General features: G+C 36.4%; 1 protein-coding gene across 3 annotated transcripts in view; it reads right to left on the bottom strand.

The window, feature by feature from the left end:
- Positions 1–19,790, bottom strand: part of Rev1 (REV1, polymerase (DNA directed)) — a 61,141-nt gene extending 41,351 nt beyond the window's left edge. For 2 of the 3 annotated variants that reach the window (XM_005400750.2, XM_005400749.2), the window contains exons 1-3: positions 19,730–19,790; positions 18,362–18,488; positions 1,444–1,612 (exon numbers count right to left, since the gene is read on the bottom strand). In XM_005400750.2, the coding sequence (XP_005400807.1) occupies positions 1,444–1,612; positions 18,362–18,488; positions 19,730–19,780 (347 nt within the window). In that variant the 5' untranslated portion in view covers positions 19,781–19,790. Of the gene's footprint in view, positions 1–1,443; positions 1,613–4,193; positions 4,298–18,361; positions 18,489–19,729 lie in introns of those variants that run through there. The other variant, XM_005400751.2, reaches the window with a different exon arrangement.
- Between the last annotated feature and the right edge of the window lie 2,033 nt (positions 19,791–21,823).

A 21,823-nucleotide genomic window follows, 5' to 3' on the forward strand; every position in this document is an offset into this window, starting at 1 on the left:
GATAATGTTACTGGCCCTGGCTTTTAAATACACAAAGTGAGGCCTAAGAGAGCCATATAATCATGATGTCCAAAGTCACTTTCCATTATTTAAACACACATGATTAGCTCTAGACTGTCTCTAGCTGCATTTTCCACTGTATTATCTCCCTAGCTCAATTCACCAAGAGGAACAGGTATATAGAAAATAGGTGTAACAAAAAAATCACCATTTTCTAAGCAACTCAAGTCCCACATGGCAATGTGGGACATTCATATCCACTTCTCTACTGTTGTGAGCTTATCCCATTTCCTCCAAAACAAACTATGACCTTCAAACCAAAATTCTAGCTCTTAATACAGTGACAAGCTTGTCTATGATAACACACGTAAACTATGGAGTAGCACCTACCTCTTATATTGGCACACTGAGAACTTCCTAAGTCCTTTTAAGGGACACAAAACTAAAAGCCACATTAAACAACCAAATAATGCATAGTACAGACAGTAGCTGGGTCATAAGAGCACAACATAAGAGAAGGAACTGGTGGGATGTTCTAGAGATGGGCTTTCAACTTTCTCCCAAGGTTTACAAAACCATTCATCTGTAAAATACACTTGGCTTTCCAGGAGTTGTAAAAACACTTTTGAACTTTCAGAATGTATTTTGTAAAAATCATTGATGTTTACAGAATAAAGGTAACAGCAGTAGCCTCTTGCATATTATGGCTCTACAACATGCCAGGAAGTGCGCTAAGTAGCTTGCACAAATGATTTCTATTTTTCGCATAACCACAGCAGTTAGATACTCCTCAAGAAATAACACGCCTGATCAACTCCCTCCCATAAATGCTTTCTGCTGCTTGCATGAGTCATCTCCCCTACTTCCTGGCAGCTAAGGTTATAAGAACACTAACTACTATTTGATGTAGTCTGGATTTGAAATGTTCCCGAGAGGCATATGTTAAAGGCATGTTTTAAAAGCACAGTCCTCAGCTTGGTGCTACCCGAAGTTGGTGGAACCTTTAAAGTAAGATATAAAGAAAAGAAGTTAGATCACTGTGGATACCCCTTGACCGGAACACTGGGACCCTAGCCCTTCCTATCTCTCCTTTTGCTTCTTGTTTCTTAGGAGGTGAGCAGCACCGTCACCACACTCTCCCACCATGAGGTACTGTAGCACCACAGGCCCCCCAAAATAGGAACAAGTAACCATGGTCTAAAATTTTGAAAGCTAGGAGCCAAAATAAACCTTTCCTTTCAGGTTATCTCAAGTTAACACACTACTTTTAACAAAGTACCAAATCCTAGGCTTCTTAAATTATTAATGTGGGGGGTAAACACTACAGTAAGTAGTGTTTAAGACATTATTTTCATCCTATCAATTAGGTAAGTGTAACAGAAAAGTGTTTCAATTTTTAAAAACTTACTAATTTAATTAAATTTAATCTAGAGTTAAACTTACCTTTCCACAATCCATTCTGGTCGAATTACTTTTTCTCCCTTTAATTCTTTAATTTTGGCAGTAGGAAGATTTGTGGCAATAATGTGTGTTGTTTTGGACCTGGAGTAATACACATGATACTGGCCTCCATGCAACATCATTAGCTTTCTCAATTCCTCAGCAGAAGGATCTGCAATATTAACACACAAACACATTGAGTTTCATATACAGCAAAGTAGAATACTAGGTCCTCAATAAGTCGACTGAAGAACACCAGTGTCTCACTTTCTCTTGGCTATGTTGCCACTCAATAAAGTTGTAAGGCAAATCACAAAGTGTAGCACATCTTTTTCCCCTGGCTAGCAAAGCTGATCAACACAAAAATGTCTACTACTAGGAGACACCACATAGTGCAAACAAGGACCTCAAGTTGTAAATGAAATACATTAAGAACAAATATTTTTAAATGTTTTACCATATTTGGAATATGCCCTTGATATTGGTGTCTCATGTCTTAAAAAATTAACTATAAACTCACTTATGGTTTACTTTCCAGAGCTAAATCCTTTAACTCCTTCAGAATAATACGAAAGTAGCTCAGAGGTGAAATCCCCTGCCTGGCAAGAGTAAGGTCCTGAGTCTAATTCCCTGGTACCAAAAAAAAAAAAAAAAAAAAGACAAAACAGAATAAAAGTTGTCAAATAAATTACTCATATTGCCAGGTGTGATGGCGCATGCCTGTAATCCCAGCACTTGGGAGGCTGGGGCAGGAGGATCGTTGCGAGTTCAAGACCAGGTTGGGCTACAAAGTGAGCTCAACGCCAGCCTGAACTGCATAGCGAGATCCTATCTCAAAAAGACAAAAAAAAAACAAAAAAAAACAAAAACTCATATTTACTGTTTAAGTTGACTTACTGCAGTTTATAAATAGCCTGCTCTTATAAAGCTTAATAACTTTTATTTAAGAAAATATTTTAAAAGTTAATCAGATAGTTAATCTTATCCAGTTATCCAAAGTGAAACTGCATCAATGCCGAAGAAATTCACCAAAACCAATACCAAATTTATACAGACTAAGAAAGGCCATTCCTCATAATTCTGTCTCAAATTAGTTTATCTTTAATAAACTATAGAAAACATTTTAAACATCATGAGTATTAGAAGCATTGAAAGGAATGTCATAAAGAATCAATGTTGCCAGGCGTGGTGGTGCATGCCTGTAATCCCAGCACTCGGGAGGCTGAGGCAGGAGGATCACTCTGAGTTCCAGACCAGCCAGGGCTACAAAGTGAGCTCAAGGCCAGCCTGAACTACAGAGTGAGATCGTCTCAAAAAGACAAAAAACAGAAACAGAAAACAAAAGAATCAATGTTATGCTTTTTCTTTTTATCTTTTTGAGACAGGGTCTCCCTATGCAGTTCAGGCTGACTTCAAGCTCACTTTGTAGCCCAGGCTGGGCTCGACCTCCCAACGATCCTCCTGCCTCAGTCTCCCAAGTGCTGGGATTACCGGCATGCACCACCATGCTTGGCCCAATGTTATGCTTTCTCATTAAAAAAAAAAAAAAAAAAAAAATGATTCACTATGGTATGATTTACACTGCTTGCATCACACTATTTTCAAACACTTCTAGCTTCTTTCACCTACCAACCTAATGAATACCATACATTATATCCCTCCTAACAAGAATTGTACTCGGCGAAGTTTTCACAAGAGCCTTTTGTATTCACTTTGTTATTCAGCAGCAGCTCTTCCTTAAGCCTATGTGATACAGGCACAAGGGTTTACACAAACAATTTTACTGTGAGAACTGTCCAGGTGAGTTTGAGTCTCTAGAAGTAAAAATACCACATACAGATATGCCAGGTTTGTGTAACTCCTAGTGAATTCTTGCAGCACAGAATTCATCTGACATTATGATTCTATATAATGATTCTATATAACATTGTCCAACAGAAGTATAATGTGAATCACAATGTAAGCCACATAAATATCATTTTGAAATGCAATCAGTATTAAATTTGAGATATTTAGTTTCTTATGTTAAGTATCCAGAACCCAAGAATATAAAACACTAGGCTGAATAATACTTTCTATTTAAAACATATGTCAATTAAACTAGCTACATTTCCAGCACATTACATGACTAGTGGCCACCAAATTAAACTGATATAACAGAGAACCAAAGAAAAACTTTTAGAAAAAATAAACTCAAAATTCATAATGGGAGGTTTTTAGGGGTTAAGGGTCACAACAACTCAAATACAACATTAAAATGATTTCATGTAAAATAGTAGATACTGAATAGCTGGAAGGTAACAATTTATATTTAGTACCAAATTAAAGGGTAGCTCACTATGCATTAACAGGGATACCAAATCCAATAAAAAAAACCCACAAAAATCTAAACCATTACTTTGTAAGTTAATCTACGACTATCTTAAGTCTAATTCTATTTAACGGTTTAAACAGAAAATGGCTTGGTGTCCCACCCAGTTCGAAAGGTGTGTCAGGAACATACGAAAAGCACAGGCAGAGTCATGAAGTACTCTTCCTTCTACTACTGTTCTCTGAAATCTAATTACTCCAGAAATGTGGAACTGGAAAATCTGGAGAGTTCACTGGACAGTGAAGGATTCCACGGGGTGAAGCTGACAGGGTTCTTTGAAGTTCAAGTTTAAAAGCTCTTGCAAATTCTTCAGTGTGAAGCAGACCATGAAAACCAATCTAGTTAAAAGGTAAGACGACATAAATTATTATGTCACACTGACCTGGGTTTAATCTTGGCTTTAACAACCTTTAGCTGTGACTGTGGACAAATAACTCAACTCCTTTATACTTTTCTCCTCTTTCTTCATAAATAAACAGATAAAACTGTAATGATGAAATACATCTGACATATAGGAAACATTCAACATAAAAAAAGATGTTATTATAAACTATGATGACATCAGAAATCCTTTCAAGTAATGCCTATGACTTGAGATGCATGCCCTAGACCTTAAGAAAAAAATAAAACGACAAGATACAAAGGCTAGCATATGGAGACCTTGTCTTTCTACCAAAAGCAGCACGGCCGCTGATGCACTATGGATAGCAACTAGGAACCATTTTATTAAAGTAACAGCCTGGCATGCTAATGCCTGACATGCACTGTAGTTCGTGACTGCCCTTATTTGATTTTTTAAAAATCTTATAAATACTACTTCTCTTTGATTTTATTTCCTCAATGGTAAAACACATACAAGTTCAAAAGTACATAATTGCATAATAAACTCATATTTTACATTTAACAATTCAGCAAATGTAGGGTTAATTAGAAAAAAATGCTTGGGAGACAGTAATCAACACTACAAAATTTATGTGACATTAAAATTGTATGACACATTGAGTATAGTAGGACCCTGTTCCTGCAATCTACCACACCAGTTTTCTTTCTAATACTGGTAATCTGAAGTTACTTTCTCTATTTGTTTACTTATTTACTGTCAAATTTCACCCTGAACATATGCAGTAACCTCGTCTTTGACTTATTTTGATATAACTTACCTAAAGCAGGTACTCAAGCCTTGAGTTCACTCCTATAGCAAAAGTAGAGTAGGAGTTTTACCAATACTTCAATTCTCAAAATACTCACAAACTAGAGGGACCATATAGGAAACTAAAAGAGTAAAGTCACCAAAGCATGACTGACTGGGTTCAAATCCTTGATCTCAGCTGGGTGTGGGTTACATGCCTGAAATCCCAGCACTAGGGAGGCTAAGGCAGGAGGATCGCCAGGAGTTTGAGGCCAGCCTGGGCTACATAAACTAGTTCAAGGCCAGCCAATACTACATAGTGACACCCTGCCTCAAAAAAAATCTAAAAAACAAAACAAACAAACTTAGATCTGTCACTTTATTAGTTGTGTAGACATCAGGCAAGTTACTTTTCAGAGCCTCAACGCAACTTCCTCATGGTAAACCAAGGATGAAAACAGTACATTAGGGGGTTGTGGGGATTAAATGAACTCAAAGTTACAAATTACTCAAGAAATAAATGCCTTGCACACAGCAAGAAATATGTGTCAGTTATTGCCAGTGGTGCTAGTATTATCATCTCTTATTCCAAAGCAGGAAGAAGAAATGCCAAAGCTAAGACTGTTCTCCACCCATAAACCATGAAAGATTTTTAAAGCCACAATCCCTCCTACAAATCTTTCCCTTGTTGGCTACCCTTACCTTTCCATATGTTTTTACTCAAGAATTTCTTTGATGTACTGGGAAATAAAAATAGGAAATGGAAAAAAAAAAAGAAAAACCACTAGGTTGAGCAAAATTTTATCTTCTAAATCAGAGTATCAGGGGGCTGGGGATTTAGCTCAGCGGCAAAAGCACCTGCCTGGCAAGCGCAAGGTCCTGAGTTCGGTTCCTGGTACCGGAGAAAAACCAAAAAAAAAAATCAGAGTATCAAAATTAAAAGTTTTTAAAGATCTATTGCCATTTCATTTTCTACAGTAGCACATACAAGCCTAATCAAGGTAAAGAGACTGAACCAATTCAAACAGACACTCCTCCTTTCATGATCGCGATGTGTTCCTGTAACCAACTCATTAAATGAATTGGTCAGTAAACTGAATTATGTAGGGTGTGCACATTACAATATCCAGAACGAAGAAATGGTTAAAGGAAATGCCAACCTGGTGACTTTAACCTGTGTAACTCTTACACGCAGTACTGTAATGTATAACAGAACCTAAAACTACGGTACTGTACAGTACAATCAGTAAAAATTATAGTACTGTATAAACACAATGTACTGTACAAAAAGACACTGAAGCTCTACAAACAGTATGTACAAAACTCTATTTAAAAATAGTCAGGAGGAAGTCCACAGGCAGGTCCTAAGTCTGAACAGTCATTAAACTGGTAGGTCATTAAACGAGGAATAGCTGTAGTTACCAAGGAAAATTAACACCACTCCCCCTAGTTACCTATCCTCCTTGAACATACTACTTTTAAATGAATTAGGGTGTAAAACAAAAATACTCAACAGATAAAATCCTTACTTGCAGATCACCACAGTAACTTAGTGAGGACCCTTTAAATAAATCAAAGTGTCTCTGAAGTCCCACAAGTGACTTTACCAGAAGAAAAAACAGTACTGGTTCTAACAGAGTTTTTAAAGAGACTTGTGCCCAGCAGAATTACTTCTTTAAAATTCTAAATTTTAAAACAATTATTATTCATTGAGGTTTTTTTTAATAAATAACATCAATTTTAGGGATACTATGTTTACAGAACAGTAGAACATTCTTCAAATCAATGTGTAATGTTATATTCTCTGCATATGGTAAATACCAAGAATCTAAATAGAAAAGAAAAATAAAAATGGCCTGGAAACATCTAAACGTCTTCAACACTCCAGTCTACATTTACCTTCTCTAATCCTTAAGACTATGCTACAAAGGAATATTATTTTCATTTTACAAAAAAAAAAAATCAACAACTGGAGAAAGTCAGTTAACTTACCAAGTCACACAGTTGGTAGATCCATAATTAAGGATCAAGTTTGTGACTACAAACTCACAGTAGATCAGCCTTTTTAAAATTATAATTTTTTAATGGGATCTACATCTAATTTTTAAGTTTACAGTAGCTTCATATAAAGATAAAAATGAAAAACTGCAAAGCTCAATTTTATATATATTTTTAAAGTCCTCAGAATATGGTTTACATTTATAGCGTATCTCCATTTGGTTTGTTTTTTTGTTTGTTTGTTTGTTTTCCGGTACAGGGGATTGAACTCACGACCTTGTGCTTGCTGGGCAGGTGCTGTGCCGCTGAGCTATATCCTCAGCCCCCACGTATCTCAATTTGGATTTGCCACATTCCAAGTGCTCAATGAGTATATACCAAGTAAGTGAAATTCTAGGGTAATAGTTACAAAGTAAAGTGCTATATAAACTATGAAAATTAAATTCTGATGGAATTGTGGTTAAGGAATGTAACACAAAAGTTGTTAAATGTAGGAATGTAATTACTGTCAATGTCCAGCGTTTTTAATATACCTTTTCTAAGAGAGTAGTAAAAGCATTATAGTTTGCTATTTCTTAATGTGAAAACATTTTAATTTGTAATATAATTTATTCTGATTTTTTAAAAAATTAAAATTATAAATTTTTTTGCAGTGCTGGGGATCAAGCACTGCATATCACTCAGGGCCTCATGCGTGGTAAGTCAGACCTCTACCATTAAGCTACATCCTCTGTCCTTGATCAACAGTAACAGTTACAGCTGATCTCTTACAAGTACAGTCCTCCTGGACTGAGAGGCCTGTTTTCAGGTTAGATGAACACTGAAAACCCATACCAACCTCAGCAACTTACTCACTTCACTTATCTTACTTCCCCATTTGCAAAATAAGAAGTTAGACTAGATACTTGAAAGTCCCTTCTACAAGCTTCTATACAGCCGTATGCCCTAAAATCATTATCTCCAGCACATAAGATCTGAAGAACATTTCATAAGTTTGTTTAAAAAGCAGAACAGATATTACCTCATGTAATTTTCTGGGTAAACGAACTTAAAGTAGGAAATATAAATGAGGAAAAAGTACGTATGCATGTTGGTATATAGAAGCAATAGCTAAAAAGGGAGGGCAACAGCCATGTATTTTGATTGTCCAATAAACTGATTTGTAAATATGCCACAAAATTCAAATTTAAAATCAAGTAAGAGTACAGTACTTAACAGCCATTACTCTCTGTACTATAAGTATAAAATAGGTCTAAGGGAAAACACAGTGAACCACAGACCGAAGTCTTGGGTTCCAATTGTGTCATAATCTAGCTAGGTGTCATCAATAGGTCTTCTACTTCCTTTGCGTTGTAATGTGAAAAGGTGGGATAAATGGGAGAAAAACCTCTGACCACTCAGGTTCCTTTTAAACCTAAATCATTATGCATCTGTTTCATTCCCAAATTCTTTATTACTTCACATTCCATTACAAGTACAGCAGGTTATACTACATCAAACGTCCCATCACAAAAACCTGTTGTCTCATGTGATAGTTAACTAACTGTGTCAACTTGAGTGAGAAATACCCAACTAGACTGGCTCAGCACAGTTCTGGGTGTGGAAGACCCACCCTGGAGAGGATCGTCACTAGAATGGTAAAGAAGACGCGCTTCTGTTTCTTTGGAGCTCCAGTCTTCGCCTTCGCCTTGGACACTGTCTCCTGGTTTGCAGCACAGAATCTTCAGCCTCCAGCACCAACCCTTCAACATTGGGGCACGGATCCTCAGACTCGCACAGGACACTACAGTGAGCTCCAGGTCCTCAAATGGCTCCTCTGGATCCCCAGTGTGTGGACAGACCTTCTGAACTTCCACACCCGACTCTGTGGTCAATCTTCTAAGTTAATCTTGTAAATTCTTATACATGTGTATACCCTGTATTAAATGTTTCTCTAGTAAGCACTGACTTGATACATACCACAAAACTAATTCTACAATATATAAAAACTTCAATTTGAACCAGGGATGGTTGCCCATGAGTGCACTCCCAGCACTCTTGGAAGCTGAGGCAGGAAGACGGCAAGTTCAAGCCCAGCCCAAGCAACTTAGTGACTCTGTGAGACACTATCTCAAAAAATAAAGAGGGATAGGAATATAGCTCAGAGTGAAGGCTCTGGGTTCATTCCCCAGGCCTGAAGACAGGTGGGGAGAAGAAGAGTCAATCTGATGATATAGTTAAAGTAATTTTTGTTGTGTTTTGGGATAGGATCTTGCTACCTAGTCTAGGCTAGCCTTGAGCATGTGACCCTCTTGCCTCAAGTGCCTCAAGCACTACAACTGCACGCAGACTAGGATTACAGGCTTACAGCACCATGTCCAGCATAAATCAAGATGTGTGTTTCTCCCTGTTCAATTTTGTTTATAATGAAAGTTCTACATGACACTATCTACGCTAGGAGTCATGGGTAGAAAGGAAAGATTTAAAGAGCATTTCCACTTGCATTATTCTCAACACACAATAGTAGCAACTCTTTCATTATACAAGCATATATGCATTATATATTTCTATTTCCTTATGTATACTGCTATGTATAAGGTCACATATCCCACACTACCTATGTCAACTCCCAAATTGTTCATTAAAATACCAGCACAGAAGAGCAAAGATATTTGAAGAAATAGTGTGTGCAGAGTTTTGTGACTTTTACTAATAGTAATTCTGTTTTTCTTCATTTTTTCCTTATTTTTACTAGCAATAATTCTAAATAACCTATCTAGAAATGTAGGATTAGTTGTCAGTCCTTAAACCATTATATTTAACAAAATATGGTTTAAACTGGGCACAGTAACACAGGCCTATAATCCCAGCACTTAAAAAGCTGAGGCAAGAGGATTGCAAATTCAAGCCTAGCCTGAACAACTTGGTGACTTAGCAAGACCTTGTCAGAAAAACAAAAAGAGTTGGGGGTGTAGTTCAGTGACAAGGTCACAGGTTGAATCCCTAGCACCATTTATTTTTTACTAAACAAGAAAGCAAAGGTAAATTTTTGCATAAAATCATAATAAAATTTGAAACTATGCTTTCCCATAATCAGTGCAGACTTACTGGTGTGTCCATTCTAACATCACTTTGTCTTTTTGAGACAGGGTCTTGTTATACAGTTCAGGCTAGCCTTGACCTCACTATGTAGCCCAGTCTGGCCTCAAATTGAAGGCAATCCTCCTGCCTCAGCCTCCCGCCTCAGCCCCCAACTGCTGCAATTACAAGTTTGCACTACCACACCTGGCAAACATATACTTCTTTGTACTAACAAGTCCCCAACTAACAATGCATTCCATTCTAGGACAACATTCGTTAAGTTCAACCAAGTGAGTCTTATATACCTTTGACACAAATATACAATTCAAAGCATTAAAAAACCAAACCTCCCATCACTACTGCTTTTCCTCTTGCTTCCAGACACCCTGGGCTCTGACTGAGTACTGCACTACTACACTCTGTTGCACCGTACAGTAGGCACAGCAGCATAAATGTGACGATGACCGCCAAGCAAGTGAGCTTTACTCCCATCTATGAAGGTTCCTAATGCAAGGTCTGTTCCTATCTGTGAAAGTTCTCAACTTGAATGTTCGGAAGTCAGGGACTTACTGTATAGTAAAATAAAATTATTAGTATTAAGTGTTTTAGAACTACAGTCAGGTAAAAGGAACTGAGGAAAAAGTATTAATATTAACTTGGAGCCTATACCGATTAATATTTATATAGTTTATCATGCTTAACCCTTACAATCGATGTTTCCAATATTAGAATTCAACAAAACAGTCTCAGCATCATCAGTTCTAAGAATCATTTTATGTTCTAAACATACACACATGAACCTCAAACCATCCCTGTCTTAGACCATCTGGAGAACTACTTCATCACTGAGCCCTTCCACGTGATTTTAGTGCCCACGTTGCTTGTAAAGGCACTGGTGCTACTGTCACCAACTGCTCTGCATGTCCTGAAGTGATGAGAGAAGAAGAGGAATTAATTTAAGATCTAAATGATACATTTTCATCATGTAAGGTACAAATGTATCATACTTCACTGTTCCCAAGTTGACTTTGTAGAGTATTATCTACAAATAGAAAATCTAGTCTGAACCAGGTGTGGTGGCACACGGCTATAATCCCAGCACTCACGAGCCTGAGGCAGGAAGATCACTGCAAGTTCAAGGCCAGCATGGGCTACACAGTGAATTCAAAGCCAGCCTGAATTACAAAGCAAAACTCTGTCTCAAAAAAAAAAAGGAAATCTTAGTCTGAACAGAGAAAAATCAATAGGAAAAGTGTCATGAAATACACAATTGCTGGATAGCCAAATACAAAAAAAGGTTATGCTGGACCTGCATCTTATATCATGCACAAAAATTAACTTGGAATGAATCCAAGACCTAATAAACTAATAAACTACATTTCCTAGAGGAAATGTAGAAAAAAACCTACACCAGGTTTTGAGATGTCCAACTTATTTTTTCCTCCTCATTCTTTGTCATCATTGCCCTAATTAATTCACCTCCTTTTTAAGGCAAATTATTGTGGAGGGGCAATGCAGACAGGTAATTTTCTGTAGTAAAACATTAGCTAATAAAAGTACTGGGTTTGAAGAAACATCACCACTACAACGAGAGGATTTCTGACATGCTTAAAATTCAGACTAGCAGCACTACTTAAGCAAAATGATAGTAAGTATATCTCATGAAAATAAAGCATTCTAGGATACTGAAGTGTCTTCTGAATCAAAGTTTAAATAATACCCCACAATACTCCTACTGTTGGTTTTATTTAACAGAATACTTCTTGAGAACATGCTGTTGCCAGCACTCAGTTTCAGGATTAACTAAAGCCAACCATAAGTAACAGACAATTATAAACACAGTAAAAGTGAAAGGGACAGGCTTATACCATGAAAAGGACCACAATTTAGGCCACATTTAAGCGTAAAGCTCTACAAGTGAAATTCTACTGCAGCAAATGTCACTGTGTAATACACCACAGCCACACAAAGACCAGTTTCATGCGTGCTGGCACAGCTTATGCAGTTTTTCTTCATCTAGCTAAGAAAAATGTTATGAACAAAGTTTTACAATCTTATACGAAAGTGTTCCCAGTTACATCTTTTTGCAACATTCTCCACATCCAAAGAGCTTAAATATGCTGGTTATACCATGTTACATACACAGCAGGAATAAGTAAGCTGCCTATACCTCCTTGAGCCCCACTGTGGACTCATGATTTCACGTGAGTCTCACAATCCTGCCAACAGGAAAGAACTTACTAGCAAAGTCACTAATAAGGACTTGGCCCATAACTCTCTCCAGTAACCCTGCTTCGTCCCTTTCCTCCCTACATACTGCAGATTTACCAATTCAGTTATCCCAGTCAACAAAAGCCACATACACCAAACCAAACAGAACAACGCAAGTTTCAAAAGCCAGGAAAACGCATTTCTGAATACCCACCAGGTGCACATGCCACATCAGGTACTGGCAAAATTATACACGATAACATAAATGAACATACTAAGTTTTCATTAAATATAGTCATTACATTCCTATATCTCTGACTTACAAGGTAAGTCTCAGAGGAAACAGAAAGAGGTATGTATATATCCACAGAAAATAATTTCTGGGCCAGGCATGATGATACATGCTTTTAATCACAGCACTCTGGGACACTGAGGCAGCAGACTAAGGTGGAAGGACTGCTATTTCTTATCTAGCCTGAGCAACATAGCAATAACGTGTCTCAGAAGTGGGGTGAGGGGGGAAAGGCTGTAACTCAATGGAGCAGTCCGAGATTCAACCCTAGTACCCCCACAAAAATTATTATAGAATTATTATTTTTCCTGGAAGGCATCTATTTCCAAACAATTAGATTTGGCAACGTTAAAAGGACCCTTCTCTCAAATTGACATATTCACATGTTGAGAAATATTTTCATATTCTTTGTTTCATTTTGCAAATTGGTTTTGCATACCCTCTTCCCTTTTCACAAGCTTTAACAGTGCCAAAGTAATTAAGACCTGTGTTTTTATCCACATATTGAGAAATGCAGAAAATAACTGGAACACTTTTTTTCCTTAAGAACTGTCCCAAATCCCACCCAACAGAACAGTGTACTAACTACTAGATGTAAAGCCCTGCCTCACCTAAGGAGCTTGCACCAAAAACAAAAAACAAACAAACAAAAACCCACATCTACAGCCTATCTCTTAGAGATCATTATAATTCTGTAAGTCTAGAATGCAGCCTATTTCTTATTAAAAACTAAACATCTGAAAAGACTGAGTTAAGTTATCATACAACTGGAAATATTTAACATTCTATTATACACATACAAGACCATTTTATTCATTTGCTCACTTAACTAATTCTTGTCAAGCATGTACAGTGTGCTTGGTACGTTTCTAGGCATTGGGATTTGGAAATGAACAAGACTCAAGTTTATGCTCCATAGTTTATTTTCCACTAGGCAGACAGAAAATACTAAGTCAAGTAACTATCAGTTCTGGTATAAAAGGTATTTTATACCAGAAATAAATACCTGTCAATTATTTTTGTATGGTATGAAGAAAAAAATAAAGCTAGATTAGGGGTTAGAGAGCAACTGTAGGGCAAAGAACATCTGTTTTAGATATAGACAGAAAGGGTTTCTTTGAATAGGTTACAATTAACAGAGATTATATGGTAAAATCCTGAGGAAGCAAAAGGAATAGCAAATTTAACGCCCATATCTCCAAACAATATGTAAACAAAACTTGGCAATACAAGACAAAATTCAGGTTTCAAAATTAAATAATTAGTTGATTAATTTGGTACTGGGAGCTGAACCCAGGGCATTCACACTGAGCTAAACCTGCAGTCCTTCCTGTTTATTATTTTGAGACAGGGTCTTGCCAGGATGCTAAATTGCCCAGGATAGGCCTGAATGTGGGATCCTCCTGCCTCAGGCTCCCAGAGTTCTGGGACAATAAGCACATGCCACCATGTCCAGCAATGCTATGATATTTAAACATGATTGCCTGGCTTACAAAGCAGCTAAAATCTCCTCTGACCTCTGTTTTCATGGATAAACCAGTACCAGTAGTCAGAAGGAGGAAGGAAAGAAACTTTCCACCAGAGGCAAAGAACAAACAGAAACACATTTCCAAAGTATAAAAGATAAGTCTAGAAAATCAAGAGTAAACTTACTGACCAAAATTAGAAAATGTGAGGACAAAAATGCAGGTTAGGACTAGAATGCTTTTATCCATTTTCATTTTAAAAATGCCTAATTATTCAGGACCAAGCTAGAACTTTCAAATCTTTCATGGAAGATTCACTCCAACTCCCACAGGTAGATGTTAGCTCTCTTCTAATCCATTTTCCTCAAATTTGTCACAAAATCCACATTCTCTATCAATCACTATCTTGTCCCTAACTCACAAGCATCATCTAAAATACACCTGTTCAATCACCTATAGCAGAATAAAATGGGAAAAGCGTTCACAGAAAACATATAAAGATGTCAATTGTCCCAAAATTAATTAACAGGCTTAATGTCCCTACTATCAGAGTGCTAGCAAGGTGTTACCAATGATGCCCAAATAATTCTTCACAAACATACAAAGATAATTCAAGGGGGAAAGGACAGCCATTTCAACAAAGGGTTCTAGAGCAAGTGGGCATAAACAGGCCAAGAAAACCCCCAAACCAAGCCAAGCCAAACCTCAAAGTAGCTCATAAAAATAAAACACAGAACTATAAACTTCTTAGAAAAATACAGGGGAAAAATTTGGGGATCTAGCACTAAGCAATAGGTTTTTAGATTAAAGCACAATATATACAATCAAAATGAACAAGTTAAATTTTTTGCTTTGCAAAAGACCATGTCAAGACAAAATATAGTATTTGCAAATCACGTATATAAGAAAGGAATTGTAATAAGAATATTGTTTATAAGAACTCTCAAACCCATGCAGTGAAAGAAGAAAACAAACCAAGTACCTCACTAGAAAAGAGAAAAAAACAGATATTTCACTAAAAAAAGAGACAGCATGAAAGCTTGTTCAAAATTATTAGCCCAAAGGCAAATGCAAATTAAAACCACACTGAGGTAATACAATACATATATTAAAATACCTGAACAAAAAAAATAAAAGTTGGCCTTACAAAATGCTGGTTGAGGATGCAGAGCAACTGGAATATTAACTGAGCCCACAATGACATGCCACTACATACTAAAATGGTAAGATAAAAAACACTAAATTCTGGCAATCATAAAGAGACTGTCTGACCTACTCTAATCCATTAGTGAGTTAGAAGATCCTCATTCCAGAGGGGTCCTGTCCCAGATACCAGAGCCAAGAATGCTGCTCAAACATGCCACAAAGAACTCAACCGCGCTTCCCCAACCAGTCTATTAGTGATCATACCCAAGCACGGAGCCTCCATAACAACTTAAAATACACAGCTTGGAGAGCTCCAGACACCTGAGGTTCCCTGATGGTAGTGGGCCTAGAGAGGAGTGAGCTGTACCTGTTGTAAAATCTTTATCAAGACAGATAGATGGACAGATGGATGGATGGACAGATAAATAAATGTTGCCCAGGATACAAAAAGAGTGTAATATACCACCCTATTACTGAGACTGTAAAATAGTGCCACTTTAGGAAAATTTGTCAGGTTCTTAAAAAAAACTACCAAGTGACCTAGGATTTATTTGCACTCTTATACTCACATAAAAACTGGTATACATTACTTATAGTGAAATATAAAAAATAACCCAGATAACCTTTAACAGGAAAATGGTTAACAAAATGTGGTACATCACACTATGGAACACAATTCAGCAATATGGAGAAAAAAATTAGTAATAACAAACAATTCTGATCACATCTCTATAGAATTATACTGAGTAAAAAAAGCCAACCCCCTAAAAAATGTTGCATGTTCTACTTATACAACGTTCTTGAAACGACCAAATTATAGAAACGGAGATCAGGTTAGTGACTTCCAGGGGTAGAAGCAGCAAAGAGAAGGGAAACAGGTATGATTACCAAAGGGTGATGTGAAGGATTATTGTTGGAAATGTTCTGTAGCCTGACTATATCAATGTCCATTTCCTAGTTGTGATATTGTCCTCTAGTGTGTAAGAAGTTACCACTGTGGGAAAATGGGTAAAGAGTTCATGATATCGCTACATTATTTCTTACAATCCATGTGAATCTACAGTTACTTCCAAAAAAAGTTTTAACTATTTAAAAAAAAAAGAAAAAGGATGCAAGGTATAGATGTTAGTATTACAGCAGAAAAAAAAACCTTCAAGGGGGAGGGGAGAATGGGCTGGCAGAGGCAGGGTATGTGCCATATAAATGCAGATTCAATGCTAACTAGATCAGAAGGGATGACATAAATGGCACAACTGGGACCATTATTAAGGGAATCAAGAAATCTTGGAATGTTAGTTAAGGTCTGTGGAGAGCATGACTAAGAATCAACAAAAACAACATCCCTTACTTGTCTTACTTGTCCTGAAAGCATTATTCTCTCCTTTCTAATTTGCTACACAGCATATTCTGATCTGTAAGATCGTGAAGTATTCACTGTAACTGAAAAGGTTTTTAAAAGACAAAGTTATATCACAATTTGTGCATTACTGTAAAAGTTAGCACAATAAAACTTTACTTGTAGATTTATACTATTAACACCAAAAGTAAACAAACCATTATTCTTCTTACCCTAAATAAAAAGAAAGGATTGGAATGGCTCCAAACAGAAAATGCCTTAAGAACTGCACACTAAAGTGGAATGAAAATTCCAGATTCTCGATCAATAAATGATTATTGCACTACTTTTTTCTCCCTCTCACAGAGAATCTTCTTTTCTTCCTCTTATGTGACTGAGGGTGGTGGTGTGCATTAAAGACTTCCATAACTGGCTGGATAATGTAACAAGCAATCTTACAGTAACAGGACCAAAGTCTATCAACCTGAAATTTGCCAAGAAGAAATATCTAATAAGAAAATGTATAAAGCTTTCTACATGTGAACTTCCCAAAGCCGCACCAGAACATATTTTGAGGTTAACATCATTAAGACTAAATTGTTAATGATTTCTAACAAAACTCGTTATAAGCAATATGCTGTACCTTCATGAGATCAGCCAAAGACATTAATTCATTAATACTTAATATTAATTCAGCAAATATTTCCTGAATGGTCAGGTCCAGCCAGTGTAGAAGCAGTAGGGATACAACAGAGATGATAAAGCTCCTGATTTTGCCTAGTAAAAAGATCATGGGACTAAGGTCTCACGAGGGCTAAGATGCAGATACATACAAGTTACCACAGTCTCCAAAAAGCATGTGAAGTCACCTAAACCAGAATGAAGACAATGAGACAACTGAGGGGAAATAATATACGGACAAAGACCTTACGGATAAGCAGGTACCAGCCAGTTCGGAAATAAGAGAAAAAATAGTGTAACAGACTGACACAAATGTGTACAGTCATACACTAAAAAAAAAAAAAAAAAAAAAAAAATACAATGATCATAACCCCCGCCAAGAGAATTAAAAGAAAAACAAAAACAAACACTTTAGGAGTAAAATCCAGTATCAACAGCCAAGTGGTTACTGAATTTACAAATCAAAAAGATAAATCTAAATTGGTTATTTGGAATCCCAGAAATATACAGCTTGGTGCCAATAAAATCAATAGAAATTCATGAAACAGAAGCTCTGGGCACCTCCCAAAGTGACTGTGTACATAAATCTTAAAACAGAAAGTTCACAAGTGAAACTGTTTAATAAGAGAGAAACTAGAATTCCTAGATTTCTTCCCCCACTCAAAAAAGCAGACTACCTCTTCTGATAAGGGATTCAACGACAACAGGTGTAGCAGGTAGGGCAAGGAATGAAAAATGAATAGGAGAAAAAAGTGAAATTCTGCCTCCTAAACTGTGAGAATTCTGGCTCATTCCTTTCCCTTTAGTTATCAAAACATTAGAAGCTAGAGTTAAACGCTTCACCAGATTCTTCTCTGGGAAACTGAATGCATACACCCCACCCACCCAGGAGATGGACAAGTACAGCTGGAGATTTCCTAAGAAAATGGCCCTCATGATACCCCCTCTCAGTGTAGCTATTTTCATGTGTAATTACCTTCCAATCAGCTACTTAAAACAAGACCTCTACTGGTTTTATTTTTAAGTTCATTTTAACTTTTTAGGCTACATTCTTTAAATAAAAACTGAAGGTGGGATGGAAAGGAAGAGTGGAGGAGTATCTAAGCAAGGGTTGATTTTTAAAATATACACATGGCAAATAACTGAAAGCAGAAGCTTGAAACAAACCACTCTCAATCCTAAAATAGTGCATGCCAAAATAGGGTACCTAAAAAGTGAAAAAGTACTCAACCTGTATATCCATTAACATAGATGGCAACTCCACTAAATATTGTAGATGAAGTCCCATCCTTCTGCAGAGCAGCATCTGATCGGAATTGTTCCTCCAATTTCTGGACCTTGGCGGCCATATACCCACCCTAGAATTAAAGAAAAGGCAAACCAATCACAAAAGTTACATGTTCTCCCCATCCCTTAAAAAAAAAAAAGTATTTTAAAAATAAATAAAAGACCTAACTCTGTACTAGTGGTCAAAATAAAAATGATCTCTTCATGAGCCACAAACTAGGCAAGACAATAAAACACACATACAAGACTTTTACTTCTGTCAACTCAATTTTCAATAATTTTATTATATTCTTTATTAAGTTACTTTCAAATAGGAAAAAGCTAAGTCAATCATAAAAAATTAGTATCATAACATACTGCTCTTACATAATCAAGTTACACCAAAGTTTAAATCAGAAATGTGACAAGTGGTCTAAGAGCACATTTTAGTCAGGCTTCCTCTCTTCTAAACAGAAAACTTAAAGGGAGCAATCTGACAAACCAGCAGCATGAGGCAAGGCTACAATGAATGATTCAATGGCTACATTCTGGATCTTATCGGTCTATCTGATAGCAGTACTAGTTTTCATTAGGTAACTTCAACCTCAAAAAGAATATTAAAAAAAAAAATCACCAAACACCTTTGGTAGATTTATGAATTCAGCCTTACTTTTCCTGAGCCTCAAAGTAATTGAGCATAAGCATAACTAAAAGGTCTTTAATTTGAAGGTACAGATGTCTAGAAGTACTTTTTCTCCAAAATGGAAACAACTTCATCATTTTTGCTGATTAAAGTATTACACGCTCACAATAAAAAATGTTTTAGGAAACTTAAGATGTAAAAAAAGTTTTAGAAAATGTAAGATATAAAAAATACTAAAATTAGTATAATTTCATTAACATTTTGGGGTGTTATTTTCAAACCTTACTTTTATGCTTCAGATCCTAGAAGTTTTACAAAAGTAAAATCACATCTCCTATTTTTGGAGATATTTTTTGACTTCACATGCTTTTTGGAGACTATGGCAACTTGTACGTATCTGCATCTTAGCCCTCGTGAGTTATTCCCTAGGAGTTACTATTAGCAATACTGAAATAAAATCATCATAAACTAAATTCTGTGTGCAGAATACTTACTTCCTCCAGATAAAATTCCTGGGTAAAGTTTAAAGGTTTAGCTTTATCAATACTGCAAAGGTTTTCAATGCACTGTGATAAATCATAGTTGGTATATGCAGTAATTTACAATTTATGCCTTAAATCACATCATAAACTATAAGAAAAATGAGAAATAACTAGCTATTCTGATATTATTATTTTCTTCAAAACACACCCATTTTTCCCAGTCATTTTCAGCTCGCTTCCTCCATCCACCTCGCCTCATGGTGGAGCTTCTGTATTGGGGAAAAAAGATAGGTCAGTTTTCTAACAAGATGCACTCCTAGTGATGTTTTACTTTAATATCAAGAAAATGAGACATTAAAATGAATTCAAATGTTCAATTAATGAAGGCCAAAACTATAGTATTGTACTATACACTTTTCCAAAATGTACCATACAACACAGTACTGTACTATATATATTTTTTTCCAAAATGTACTGTTCTCAGGAGGCTTTACAAGTGAAATTTATCCCTTTTAAAACACACTCCTCAGTTGGGGATGTGCCTCAGTAGGATAGCTCTTGCCTTACATCTACAAGGCTCTGGGTTTGCTCCCCAGCACAAAACAAACAAACAAATAAAAAAAAACAACAACAACAAAAAATACTTGTACAGACATATCATGCTAAACTACTTGAAATTTAAATTTCAACAGGAAAAAATATTTATGCATTCCTGAACAGCAATCCTACCACGCATGTAAACAAAGATCATGATCAACTAACAGGGCCACACTTACTTGTTACCACTGATTAGTTTTTTTATTTTGGGTTTTTTTTTGAGACAGGATCTTGCTATGGAGTTTAAACTGGCCTTGAACTCACTATGTAGCCCAGGCTGGCCTTGAACTCACAGCAATCCTCCTGCCTTAGCCTCCCAAGTGCTGAGGGGTTGATCACAACACCAACTTGTTACCATTAATTAGTGGAATAGAACTTAAGAAAACATTTAATTAACTGTCTTGTAATACAGATATTATTTTGTTGTTTTTTTTTAAGACACAGTCGCACTAGTTCAGAACTACTGGCCTTGAACTCACTATGTAGTACAGGGTGGCCTCAAACTCATGTGTGATCCTCCTGCCTCAGCCTCCCAAGTGCTGGGATTATAGGCATGCAGCACAGGTGGCCTGTAGTATACATTTTCAATTCACTTTCTTCTTGTATACTGGACATTTGCACTATGTTTTTTTTTGTTTTGTTTTTTGGTTCTGGGAATCGAACTCATGACCTCAGGCTTGCCAGGCAAGCGCTTATGCCACTGAGCTATAGCCCCAGCACTATACTGGACACTTAAGGTGTATTCATAGTGTAATATTCTGCAAAAAGCCCTAAAAAAGTCAATTAATACATCATATGGAATACGACCCAACAAGATTATCACTGACAATAACCTAGTTAAACAGGCATTCTTCTAAAGGCAACGCTTAACCAACTGTAAAACCACCAAGATGACCAAATGATGGCTCATCTCTTGTGTCAGTGGCACTAGTGTTACCCAAGACATAAAAAAAATCTGTTAAGTCAAAATAGGCACTAAATGAAATATCTTGTAAATAGCAAATTCTTCTAACCAAAATGATCACATGTTAGGACATGCCTTATCTAACACAATAATAACCTCCATTTACATTTTTTTCTTCTGGTAATTATATAGCTTTATACCAAATGTTTATAAAGCCTTATATATTACTGAACTCAAATTACCTTTGATATGATTTATGAGAATCTTTTACTTAACACCTTAACATATAACACCCACATCAGCAGCTATCTTCTTTCAAACTCTCGTTTTTTTGGGATACTGTAAGATTTGGTTTCTCTTTGCTGGTATTTATATTAATAATGAATCAATATTGTCCATGCTTAAAAGATGCCTAAATGAAACACAAAAGTAATTTCTCAAAGAGTTTAAGTTCCAGAAGATAGACAAAATGTTTTAGAGAAATATGAAAAGTGCTCTGAAAATATGAGGTTAGCTCATTAACTCTTTCAGAGAGAATTTTGATTTCAAGTTTGATATAGGTTAGTTAAGGGTGTACGGTCATTACCAAGTCCCGGAACTGCTTTACTTTCTGTTAAGTATTTCCTGTCTTTTCAAGTGGCTCCCATAGTCCAACCACTAATCTTAAGGAACAAAAAATGTGTTAATATACAGTTCTTGATTTCACGTAAGTCTAGATCCACACACCTGCTCTTACAAATAAAGAGAGAGAGTTATATGTTAAGGGTGCATACTCACAATAATTAAGTACAACTATTAATC

The sequence above is a fragment of the Chinchilla lanigera genome, unplaced genomic scaffold, assembly GCF_000276665.1.
Source record: "Chinchilla lanigera isolate Chin_1 unplaced genomic scaffold, ChiLan1.0 scaffold00069, whole genome shotgun sequence".
NCBI lineage: Eukaryota > Metazoa > Chordata > Mammalia > Rodentia > Chinchillidae > Chinchilla > Chinchilla lanigera.